General features: G+C 33.8%; 1 protein-coding gene across 8 annotated transcripts in view; it reads right to left on the bottom strand.

Moving 5' to 3' along the window:
* DIP2C (disco interacting protein 2 homolog C) overlaps nucleotides 1-12,518 on the bottom strand; it is a 578,672-nt gene that overhangs the window by 268,533 nt on the left and 297,621 nt on the right. For all 8 annotated transcript variants that reach the window (XM_074267256.1, XM_074267253.1, XM_074267254.1 and 5 more), the window contains exon 2: nucleotides 130-201. In XM_074267256.1, the coding sequence (XP_074123357.1) occupies nucleotides 130-201 (72 nt within the window). The remainder of the gene's footprint in view (nucleotides 1-129; nucleotides 202-12,518) is intronic.

The raw sequence follows: 12,518 nt of genomic DNA, 5'->3' as shown, positions 1-12,518 counted from the left end.
TAGAAAAAGTGCATCAAAAATATTCTGTGGTCTCAAATAGTCCATCTTATTTGTCCTGTGCTTAAGGTGATTAGTTCTCAAGACTTGTCAATGTTTTAGATTTTATGTCACCAGCCAAGATTTACATACCTGGAGGTTGTGGCAGATAGGCCCCAATTAATTTTGACCTCTTCTTTTCATAACCTTTCTGTGTGATGTCACCTATAAGGAAAGGAAAATAAATATTTAGTAACCTTCCATGGCATGAGCTTTCTGACTACACAATTATCAAACACAGAGCCACTATTGCCTGTCCAGCACCATTTGTTAGATTTGACAGTGATAATAAACTCATTAAGACATAGTATGACCATTCTTCTGGGTGTTCTTTTTGTTTTCCTTCTCCTCCCCCAGCAAAAACAAAAGAAACCCCCTAAGCCCACCTAATGCATGTTGGAGCACTTGGGTAAGTAACCTTCACATCTTGATTCACTCCCCCAGTGCAGCATAGTCTAAGAGTCTTCAATCTTATTCCAATCTGCTATCACAAAGCTTTCAAATCCAGTGCTAGACTTTCATTAACTTAATCAACAATGGATTATGCAGACTGTTTAGGCCAGTGATGACTGGCAAAACACATTACCGATTAGCATCTTTTTTCATTAATAGGATTTTTCTAATCAAGCATGGAGGTCACAACGATTTTGAACTGCTACTCTGTTACTTCAATAAAGCTAAGAGTGAAGGTGATGTTTTCAAAAATATCTAAGCCTGCTACCCCTTAAAAGACATCCAGCATAGAAAGCAAAATATATTAGAAAAGTACTCAGTCTTGATACTAAAAATAAGATTTTTAACCTGTCATATTCAGACAGAGAAGAAATGTATTTATATTTTCTTCTAAGTTAAAAACTATTAATTATTTTTGATAAAATAACTTTCTTTCATAAGTTGTCAGAAATTTGTCCTTGAATTTTTTTAAGCTTTCAAAGTGAATTGTTTTTGGTTTTCTTTTCCAAATTATCTTTCCTGGAAGTGATAATTCTGCCTTAACATCACTACTACATCAAAGATGGTTTTTTGGGTAATATACAGAGTTTAACAGGAAAAAAAAACCCATGCATACATAGGATTTAAAATTTTAAAAATGGCTAAGCAATTGTGATAAAGCAAAAAAAAAAAAAAATTAACACAAAAACTCCTCAAACTACAAACTTAACCATTAGCTTTATTTTCCTTTTCACACGCTCCTCCTCCTCTTTCTTTCTAGTCATTCTCCCTTCCAATCACCACATCTGAAATATTAGAGGAAAGAAGAAAATATTTTTGGATTGGAAGAATATGTAGGAAACAAAGAGTCTGCACATGTTGGGAAGTTCCAAGTCTTGATCTTTTCTAATATTATTAATAAACAGTTAACGTCACATTAATTTTTTAGGAAAAAAGCAAGATTCACTTGTGAATAAACAAATAACACATTTTAATATCCTAACAAGATGTTGTATTATCACCAGATAAACATTCATAGGGAATTTTCTCTCCATCCTCACTCAGGAGATCACAGCCTAGTTCTCAGCTTCAAGTGTTTCTTTGGGAAGAAGTCTATATTGAAACTCAAACCCTGGAAAAATTTGCTTTTCATTTTTCAATCTGTCTCAGACCACAAATGTGACCCAAACTTCACAAATTTTTCAGCTGCTTGCTTGAAATACATTAAAAGAGTCCTTCCCATCCTCCAGAGTTCAAACCAGGAAAAACTCTAACACCAAAAGGAGATGACATTTAAATTCAGAAGCATGGGAAACACAATAGGCAAGAAAACAAATAATCAAAAGCTAATACTTAAAAGGAGGGGGAAATGAAGGGCAGGGACCTCCACATCTCAAAATAACTCCATAGTTCTTTTTCTTTAAAGGGCAGAATTAAATCCCATTTAGCCAACTATGCTAAATGCCTCAGCTCTTTGTTCCATAACACATTAAGGGGAAAAAAAAAAAAAAAGGATTTGGGAGAGAGGTTTAACTGTCCAGGAAGTGAATGCTTTTCATATTTATTTTTCCCCAATTGTGTCCTCTGAGAGGACCTAATTTACTTGCTATTCTTTAAGCACTGAGCCCTCTCCTCCCTTTACTCAGAGCCAAACAGCCTCCTTGCATTTTCCAGCTTCTACACACAGGGAGTGCTCCCTTCTCCCCACTGGTGAAATACCATCCCTCAGCCTTCAAGGCCAAGTTCAAGTAAAGGCATCTTTGACTTTCCCTGGTCCCTCCTTCAAGTTCTGCACCACTTAATTAGTGTAGCACTCATTCGGTAATTATCATGGTGTTCCTTATTTATATTTTTAGTTCTTTTTATCTGTACACGTCATTTTAAATTCTTTCAGGATTGATTTTTCCGCTTCTTTGTTAACACTCCTCCTACAATAATCTTGCAAAGGTCTTGCACACAAAGTTGTATTCAATAAATACATGTTAAATAATTAATTGAAGACCCTGAAAGTACACACAAACACTACTTTCATTCTGAGTAAATGAGGACACATTTTATTTATGTAGAATTTCCAAGCTTCATTATGGTTTTATTTCTTCAATCTTTTAACTGTTTGGAATAATACATACATATATGCATATTATATATATATATATATATATATAATATATGTGTGCTTGTGTACATATAATAAAAATACATTATTCTAAATACAGAATGACATAATAGTGAAAGAACTAGCAATGAAGCCAAGATTATTTGCCTTTAAAAGAGTTGCTTTTCATGTCTGAAAGTAATAGATTATCAGTTTCATGTCCAATCATCTTTTTAAATTATACTATGTTATGGAAATGCTGTTTTATTGCATAAATTTTTTTAAAAATTTTAAAATTTTAAAAAATTTAAAGAACTGCTTCTGACATATACTTGATGGGAACTCTTCAGGCCACTAGTGCTTAAGAAGATAATTCACACATACACACACACACACACACACACACACACAGGAAAGAGGTAAAAACAGAGAGAGCAATATATATACATACACACATACACATTCTCTCTCTCTCTCTCTCTCTTTCATAACCATCATGTAAGATTGGTACTTTTATTACATGTTATACATGAAACATAGACAACTTGAAGCTGCATATACAGCTGGACGTCCCTTGAAATCATAAGTCAGGAACTATACAAACACCCCCCAAAAAATCACCCATCACTATTTATTTTATAGTTATAATAATTATATTTTATAAAATATGGGGTATCCCAAAAATCTGATTATAGGATTCCTAAAAATATTTAATAACTTCAGAAATATAAATACTTGCAAAAAAGATCTTTCAAAAGTTTTTTTTTTGAAAAAATATTGTTGTATTTCTTATTAAAATCAAATAAAGCTACCATCTTGTGATAGCCATTATTTTTATTAACTTTATAAAAACTTTCAGCAGCTGCCATTCAGGGACGGAAGGGCAATATTACATTTGTAACCTTAGCTGTAAGATCATCCAAAGAACTAGGTTTTTGTGTATACACAACAATTTTCACATGACTCCACAAGAAAACATCTAATGGAAATAGATCAAGTGACAGTGAAAGCCAAATAAAAGGACTTCCGCTGAAATCTTAAGAAAATAATATCCAGAAACTGTTCACAAAACTTCACAAAGACAATGTAGATAAAATTAAAAGTAAAAATTAATTATTTTAATCTCATCAAACTAAGTATTAAAGAAATGGAAATAATTAAACTTTCAAATTATGTTTTTGTAAGTTTGTAGCATTTATATATCAAATTATTAAAGCTTAAAACTTTACTAAGACTTTTGGGATATCCTTTATATTTTATTTGTTTAAATTATTTTAATGAGAGTCAGCATGGTTATATATTCTGTATATGCCTCTTTCTGGCTCTATTAGAACATAAACTCCTTAAAGGTAATGACTTTCATTTTTAGGTCTGATTCCTATCACAGGGATTCACACTTAATAGGCACTTAATAAAATGCCATTGAATGATTGGCCATAATGGTGGAATTAGTTAGAGGCAGAAAGATTGTATTTTAATTCCACTTCTGAAATTTAGGAGGCAACATCCTATAGAGTACCTGGATTCATAATCTCAATTCTGTCACTAATTATGTGACCCAGGATTATCTTTTAGCCCCCAAGGCAACTCTATAAGAACCAATGATACAATGTGATCTGTTAATATTAGAATTCCCACAAGGAAGACAAAAAAATTGATGTCAACTTTTCAAGATGCAGTATTCCTTCCTCAGGTATAAAAAATGAGGGAAATGGACACTGATAATTCCTAGGTTCTTTCCAACTCTATATACTGTGACCCTAGGAATCTGCGGGAAAATCAATAACAGAAAGAAAGCAATATTAGAGAACCTGGGCAGTGGAATCCCTAAGAAGTTCACATGTCTACAGTGAAAACGGGGCAATAGGTCTCCATTGGGATATCCAAATAACTCCCAAGGGCCCCAAAACTAAAAATAATCTGGTTGCAGATTCTTCTCCTGGCAGAAATCCATGTATTTTTAGTTTTGAGCCAATAGAGGAAAAAATGGAACCAATAGGAGAAGCTTCTTTGGACTGTTGGGTTAGGGCCAAGAAACAATAATGAATTCTAGGGACTTTAGGGTTGGTTTTAAGGATAAATTTTCTAATGTAGGGTGCTCATTTACTTCCCTTTATTTAAAAGGCAGAATGATAAATATTCCTCAATTAGAAAAATGCTTGCATGCACAACATTTAAATAACATTTTCCATCCTGAATATTCTCTTGATTGGTAAATTATTGACCTCACCAATAAATTACAGGTGTCATCATCCCAGGAGTTCAAGTTAGCTCTAAAATCTAATCCAGATATTTCTATTTTTTCTAAAGTCACTTCAGGCTCTGTAATATCAATTAATCATTCCTTTTTCCTCTCTCCCAAACTCTGGATATACTGTAACAATAGGTTTATGTTTAACTTAATGACAGAATTTAGAGTAGAGCTAGACGAAGCTCAAAACAACGTAAGCTCTTTTCCACGTTTCTAAGCAAGAATTTATCTCCTTACAAATGAGCTGCTTGCCAAGAGAAACAAAAAATATATTTGGTGATTAAGAATTGATATGCTTGCAAATCAGAAGCCACATTAAAATTACCTTGGGATGTTCACAGTTAATCAATCACCAGTTTTTTAGAACTACTGGTAGTTTTAAGAACCTCTAATAAGTAGTTGTTGTTTTTTTTTTCAGTCATGTCCAACTGTTTGTGACCCCATTTGGGATTTTCTTGGCAAATATGCTGGAATGGTTTGCCAATTCCTTGTCCAGTTCATTTTAGAGATGAAAAAAAAAAAAAATGGTGGCAAATAGGCTTAAGTGAACTGATCAGGTAATAAGTATCTGAGATCAGATTTGAATTTAGGAAGAGAAGTTTTCCAAACTTCAGGCTTAGCACACATCCATTGTGTCAACTAGCTGACTCTCCCATAGTAAGTAATTTTTCTTAATTTTAGTGACATTAATTCTTTATTATTGCCTATCATGGACTCTTTATTTCAGTCAAACAATGTTGTACATCCCTGGAACACAATTTGCTTATGCACATTTCTAGAATGTCTTTCCCCCTCTGTTCAGTCAAATTACTTCTCACTTCCCTTCCAAAAAACAAACAAAAAACCCCAAACACATAAGCTTCCAATCAATCTTTTCTATGAACACTTCCTGAATAAATACAATTCAGTACAAATCCCTTTCTACTGGGTACTCTCTAAGCATTTAATTCTGCTTTATTGATATTTCTTTCTTGGTGTCTTTATCTTTTTCAGGCATGTACTGATTTCTTGTTTACCCATTTACTTTGTTTTACTCATTTAATTTGTTAACTCTTTGAGGACAGGAATCATCCTAAAAAAAATGAAATATGCTGGGCCTTTCCTACAGGGAAAATAAACATTAAAGATTGATAGTTTATCATTTTATAGAGATAAATGTCTTTCCTCAAGCACAGATTGGAACATGTCACTTCCCTACTCAACAAACTCCAATGGATTCCTATAAACTCTAGGACAAATATCAAACTCTTCTGTTTGGCTTCTAAAACCCTTCAAAACCTGGCTCCCAATGTATCTTTTCAGCCTCATTATATATTACTCCCCTTCTCACACTCTAAAGTCCAGCCAATCTGGCCTTCTCTCTGTTCTTCATACATAGCTGGACATTTCCCATCCCCATGTCTTTGTATAGTCTGTCTCCCTTTTTGTTTTCACCTCACATTACACTTCTCTTCAAACACAGTTCAAATATCACCTCATGATATATAACACCTCCTGATTTAAGCTGAGTACCTTTCTTCCATAATTTGTATGTATTTATTCTGTGTATACTTATCTAAGCTTTCTCCTCTCCTTGAATGAAACACCTTCCAAGAAGGAATCGTTTCCTTAGTTGTATTTGTATCACCATTGCCTGGTCTATTCAGTGCATGTTATTTAAGGAATATTTCTCTATTGATTCACATAACCACTTATTTTCTTCTTTGTGTCAAGTATATTCCTTAATCTATACCAATTATTCAAATAGTGCAAATTAACATATTAGAATAGGCTAATATTCATTCCAAATTGAATGTTGTATACATTTTTACAGCCTCAAAAGAACTGCCGGCTATCTTTTGCATATTTTTAGCCTGGTTTTATGAAAACCGTATTTTTCACTCCTGATGAAATTGATGATTATAGATAGAGAAGAAAAGCAAGAATGTTGGCAAAGAAATAAAGAAGAGATACAGATGAGGAAAGGGGGAAACAGAAAAACTGGTTAGAAAAAAAGAAGACAGAAGTTGAATATTTCATCATTTACATACTCTGTTTTATGACATGTCCCATAACTTAACCTAAGTAACCTAAGAAAACACTTCTGCTGTTAAGGACCTTAAGATAGAAACTAGCAAAATCTTATTGTTTTCATTTTTATAAATATTCTAAGGGGGGAAAAGACTCTACATGAAATATAAATGTTTAACTTCAAAAATATCTGGTAAAAAAGCAAATTAAATCAGGAAAACTTAACCCCTAAATAATTCAGTTATGAGTATATCCCAGTATAATGACAAATTTACCGAGTGATGCTATACTATGATTAGATTTCTTGGCAATCTATACTATACAGTTAGAAATAGATAATTAGAATTTAATGGCCTGAACTTAACTAAAATTCATTTCATGCCCCTTTTTTCATGCTGCTTTGTATTTAAGAGAAAAAACCCAAAAATTAAGTTGCTAGGGTCTTCCAAAGTATATACATATACAGCATATAGAAGCAAGTTAATACATCACAGTACTATTATTAGCAGTAAGCCAGGAAATCACGTAAACATTATTCAACAAGTGACCCATAAAGCCATAGTTTTAAGGTCAAACAAGCTCTCACATAGAGAGAGGTACATCTGTGAGCTTTATCACTTAATCTTCCCCTTTTTCCTAGTACCTACTTCTCATATATAATGATGCAGCTCTGAAGACAAGCTGTTCACTGTGGATGACTCAATATCAGTGTCATCTTCTTGGCATTAAGTAACTGAATGAAACAAGGCTTTTCCTAAGGAAAATTATGACTCATTTTGTTCTCCCACATATGGGACAAAAAATATGAAGTAAATTAAATGGTTTTATCTAAGATGGTTCAAGCACCACCATTAAGCATAAAATACAAAGAGAAAGCAAGTTTAGAGTTTATTTACTTTATCATCTATATTAATATTTTCAGTACATACCTAGATAACAGCTTTCTTGACAATAGATTTTTTTACTTGCAGTTTGGAAAACTGTAACTAAAAATTGTAGAAGTCTTTCAGTTGGGTAAACAAGGCCTGAAGTCAGGAAGACTCATCTTTCTCAGTTCAAATTCAGCCTCAGATATTTACAAATCATGTGATCCTGGGAAGATTACTCAATCCTATTTGTCTCAGTTTCCTCATTTGATAATCAGCTAGAGAAGTAAATAGCAAACTACTCCAATATCCCTGCCAAGAAAACCCCAAATGGGGTCATGAAAAGTCAGACATGACCAAAAATGACTGAACAACAACAATAGCAAACTATTTTTTTAAAGTAATTATGCTTTTATTATTAGTATTAGAGACCATGAATCACTTTCTTTGTCAAGTCCTACTATTTCCATCTCCATTTCTAAGGTATATATACATATATATATCCTTTTCCTGGATTTCTTCAAGGTTCAACTCAAGTTTCATCATTCAACTCAATTCTTCCTCTACACCTCCCAACCCCCTACTGCTAGTCTTTCCTCTGAGACTCCCCTCCACCTTAGACTCTTATGCCTATATAGTTGTTTCACTTTGTTTCTCCCATTAGAATGTAAGCTCCTTGGGAAAAGGAGTCATTTTTTATTACATGTCTTTGTGTACCTTTCACCTAGCACAGTGCTAGGTGACACATTGATGACTATAATTGTTAAGATATGGAGTTTTTTGGTGAAAAAAAAAATGTAGCCACTTTCCCATTTTTAATAATAATAAAAAGCTGACAAAAGTAGAAGCAGAAAATGTTGCTATTTTCATGATAGTAAAAAAGGATGAGTAATTCTTCTGAAAATACTTCACAGTTTGAAGGAAGTACCTACTCAAATACTATACCTAATAAGCTAAGTCTAGAAGTCTACCTTTCTAAAAACAATGATCTATTGTTCTCAAAGAAATCATATGAAACTTTAAGCTGGTTTCCCCAGCTAAATGTTTCTTACTGACTCTTGGAAAGAGATCTATTTACGGATTAGTCATTTAAAAAAGAAAAAGAAAAATGCAGAGGAAGCATCTATGGCAACCTGAAGTTGGACAAAGTTTTAGAAGAGGAAAAGTTATTCCTCCTCTTGCCTTAGGCCCCTCTCCTACCAACAGTACAAACTCTTCCCCCCCCCCCATCTTACACTGCAAAAGAGCATGGTGGGCAAGGGAGGAAGAAAGAAAGTCTTTGTACTTGGGTAAAAAGTAAAACTCCTTGGGTAAAGCTTGAACTTCAGAAAAGTCAAGCATTTTCTTCAGCCCAGAAAATATAAAGGACAAGTTAACATCTCATATCTTGTACTTGATTCCTGGGTCTCTCCAATTCAGCAACATTCTGCCAACCCTGTTGCCCTTTGCATTTGCCAACATTGTGGCCTGAACCCAGCCAATTCTAGGGATGTCTCCTTCAAGTTCTGTGAGGATCATGTGGTCTTAAGGCATTTCCTAGTTCCCCAAGAATGAAATATTTGTGTCATAGCAGTGCTTCTATGGCCAGGATTATTGCAAAGTAAACAGCCTGGTTTAACAGGGACGGTTTCCATTCTTAGTGTCAAGAGTTTATTTCATTATTTAATGCTGCAACGAATGCTTTATGTTACAAAAGCAATCATCTCCATGTTTGGAGTTTTATGGTCGTTAGGAACCTTCCTAATGCTGCTTTCCTAAGCTTATTGCTTTATAAGGCTTAGGGGGCACCCTTGGAAGGAATATAGCTCTTTTAGAGCTGCTTGTGTTCATCTCTTCACTCTAGTAGGTTTTCTGTTCCCTAGTAGGGAAACAGCTTATACTAGTATACTCAGAATTAGGTTCACTCAGTCACAATTAGACCACTGACCTAAAATTGGTTAGAGACATAAAATCAGCACTTACTATGTAACAGAGACAGCACACAATTTCAGAAGATAATAGACCTGGGTTCCAGCACTACCACTAATTAGCTGTATAACCCCTGAACATTAGTTGTTTTTTTTTTTAATATTACTGATTCCTTTTGGTTTTGTACACCATTGTCACCATATTTTCCACTTTACCACCTCCTCTTTCAGTGTCCTTTAGGAACAACTCTCATAACAAAGAAAAGTAATTAAACAAAAATAATCAATATAGTGATATGTCATAATGGGACTAAGAATTTTATTTTAATCAATCTGAGTTCAGCTTGCAGCAAGCCATTTGTAGAAGTATATTTCACTTCCCTATTTATACAATGGCAATATACACATAATACATATATATGTATATATGCATTATGTGATATTTATATAGTTTTTTAAGTTTGCAAAGCTCTACATAAAGTTTTAAATCTCATAATAACACTGTGAAGAAGGTATTTGAATAAACTTCATTTTCTGGAAACTGGCCAAGAGATGTTAAGGCAATTGTCCAGGGTCAAACAACTATTAAGCAACTGCCATTGGACTCATAGCTATTTCTTCCTGACTCCAAATCCAATGCTATATCCACTACTACATTGCTTCTACAATCACCCATTTTCATAGAGTTGTTGTCAGAATCCAATTAGATAACAGTTTAGATCATAAAATGCTACAAGTATAAGGAGTATACATGAAGACAATCAATACATGATTATGGAGTACTCAGTGTTCTATGCACTGGCAGAGTATCAAAAGAAAGATAAGCCATGAAAAACCAATGAAAGTCTTGGGGAAGACAGAACAAACATACTTACTTCCTCTTGATATAGAGAGGTGCATTGACAGGTCCTGGATTAATTGGCATTATTGCTATTTTTATCTCCCTTTTGAATTCTTAATCTCCTTTAGGGAAAGAACTCTGTCTTATTAATCTTTGCGAAGTCTCTGCACTTGGTATAGTGCCTTGAACACTGCAAATACTCTATAAATGCCAGTTGACTTGAATTGATCAAAGAAGGCTAATGGAAGTTAGAATTTTGACATGTTATGCTGAGTTCTTTCTGCATGGTTTTTGAAATATATGGAACTCTTGAGTCCAATCTCTTCATTTTACCAAATAAATTTCACCTCTTACACCAACCTACCATGAGAAAAATAAACTGACAAAAGGAGCTAAACATAGAAGCTAACTTTGTGTCTTCAGAATTTTCAACAGATAATCATAACACTTCAAGATTCAATCATCAAGGCTCAGCTCTATCTCTTTCTCTCTAAAGGAAGCCTTCCCAGGATATTATGTTTCACTGTGATCTTGTCTTTCAAATCCCATAGAAGAAATTTCTGCTAATATGAAAAGGGTAATGAATTGTTATAGGAGGAACTGTATTTCTATACAATCAGAGAATCTCAGGATTGGAGGAACCTTGAAGGCCTTGAATACCCCAAATAGTCTTTGACCAAAAATTTCCTTGATGCATCTTCCATAAAGCAATATCCACCCTTTCCTGGAAGACATGTACAAAGGAGAAACTCCAGTAGAAAATAACTTCCTTGAGAATAGGAAATGTTTTATATTCTGTTTTGTGTACCCCAAATACATACAGTAATAGGGGCTTAAAATCACTCATTGAATTGAACTTCCTCTCCCTCAAAGCAGTCATTCCTATTTTAAATGTTTCTAATATTAATGAAGATAGTAACCTGTACCATTTTGCCCTCTAGGATGAAAAAGTCCCAAGTCCTTGATGAGCATTTTCTTATCCTGCCTAAGCAACCTCTTCATAGAAAGCTTTTCAATGACAACTGTTTTACATATATTATAAGTCATCTGATCCTTATAGCAATCCTATGAATCAGGAAACGTGAATATTAATGTTCTCGTCTCAAAAGATGAAGAAAATGACATTCAAAAGTGTCTTCCTCAACATTGCTCAGGTAAAGTCAACCATGATGAGAACCCACATTTTCTTTCCATGATTCACTTCTACAGTAGAGAGCAGATGTGAAAAGGGTAATTAATGCCCTCTACTGTCTTTTCCCAAGTTCTATGATTCTTCTCTATGATTGCTCAACTGAGTCACATGGCCTTGTTTCTATTTGAGTTTCACCCCTGTGCTATGTATATTAGAGAAACTCAACATAATGGCTATTTGAAATAAAACATAATCATATATTATTTTAGCCAAAAAAAAAAATTACCATTCAAGACAGTCCCGGTAATCTTTCTAGGCTAAATTCTTTATGATTACATATTTTTAAAATGAAGCATAAGTAATAGAGGAGAAACTTTTCAAGAACAATATATTTATAAACATATAGGCTTTAACTTTTAAAAAATAATCTCAATTTCCCCCAAAAAGTTCATTATAGCATATTAAAAATAGGAAGGAAAGACATAAGTTTTTATTAAACATTATTATTATGTGTCAAGCACTTTTCAAACTTTATCTCATTTGATTCTCATAACAACTTTGGAACATAAGGTCTGATTATTATACCATTTTGCAGTTAAGAAAATTGGGGCAGGCAAAGATTGAATGACTTGTCTAGTATTGCACAGATAGAAAGTATCTGGGGTTGGATTTAAATTCTGGACTTTCTGACATCTTATGCCCTATCACAATCAAGAGAATAATAGAACAATGACTTGTTTAGTCATTTTTCAGTTGTGTTCAATGCTCCATGATCCCATTGGGGTTTTCTTGGCAGAAGTGCTGGATTAGTTTTCTTTTTCCTTTTCCGAATAAGAAAACTGAGGCAAATAGGATTAAATGTCTGGCATCACACAACTAATTAGAATCAGAGGCCATGTTTGAACTCCCGAAGATACTCCAGGCTCAGCACTCAGTCCACAGTGCTAA

Source organism: Sminthopsis crassicaudata, chromosome 5, assembly GCF_048593235.1.
Source record: "Sminthopsis crassicaudata isolate SCR6 chromosome 5, ASM4859323v1, whole genome shotgun sequence".
NCBI classification, from domain to species: Eukaryota; Metazoa; Chordata; class Mammalia; order Dasyuromorphia; family Dasyuridae; genus Sminthopsis; species Sminthopsis crassicaudata.
The sequence above is the reverse complement of the archived record's forward strand: the minus strand, read 5'-3'. Positions and strand labels throughout refer to the sequence as shown.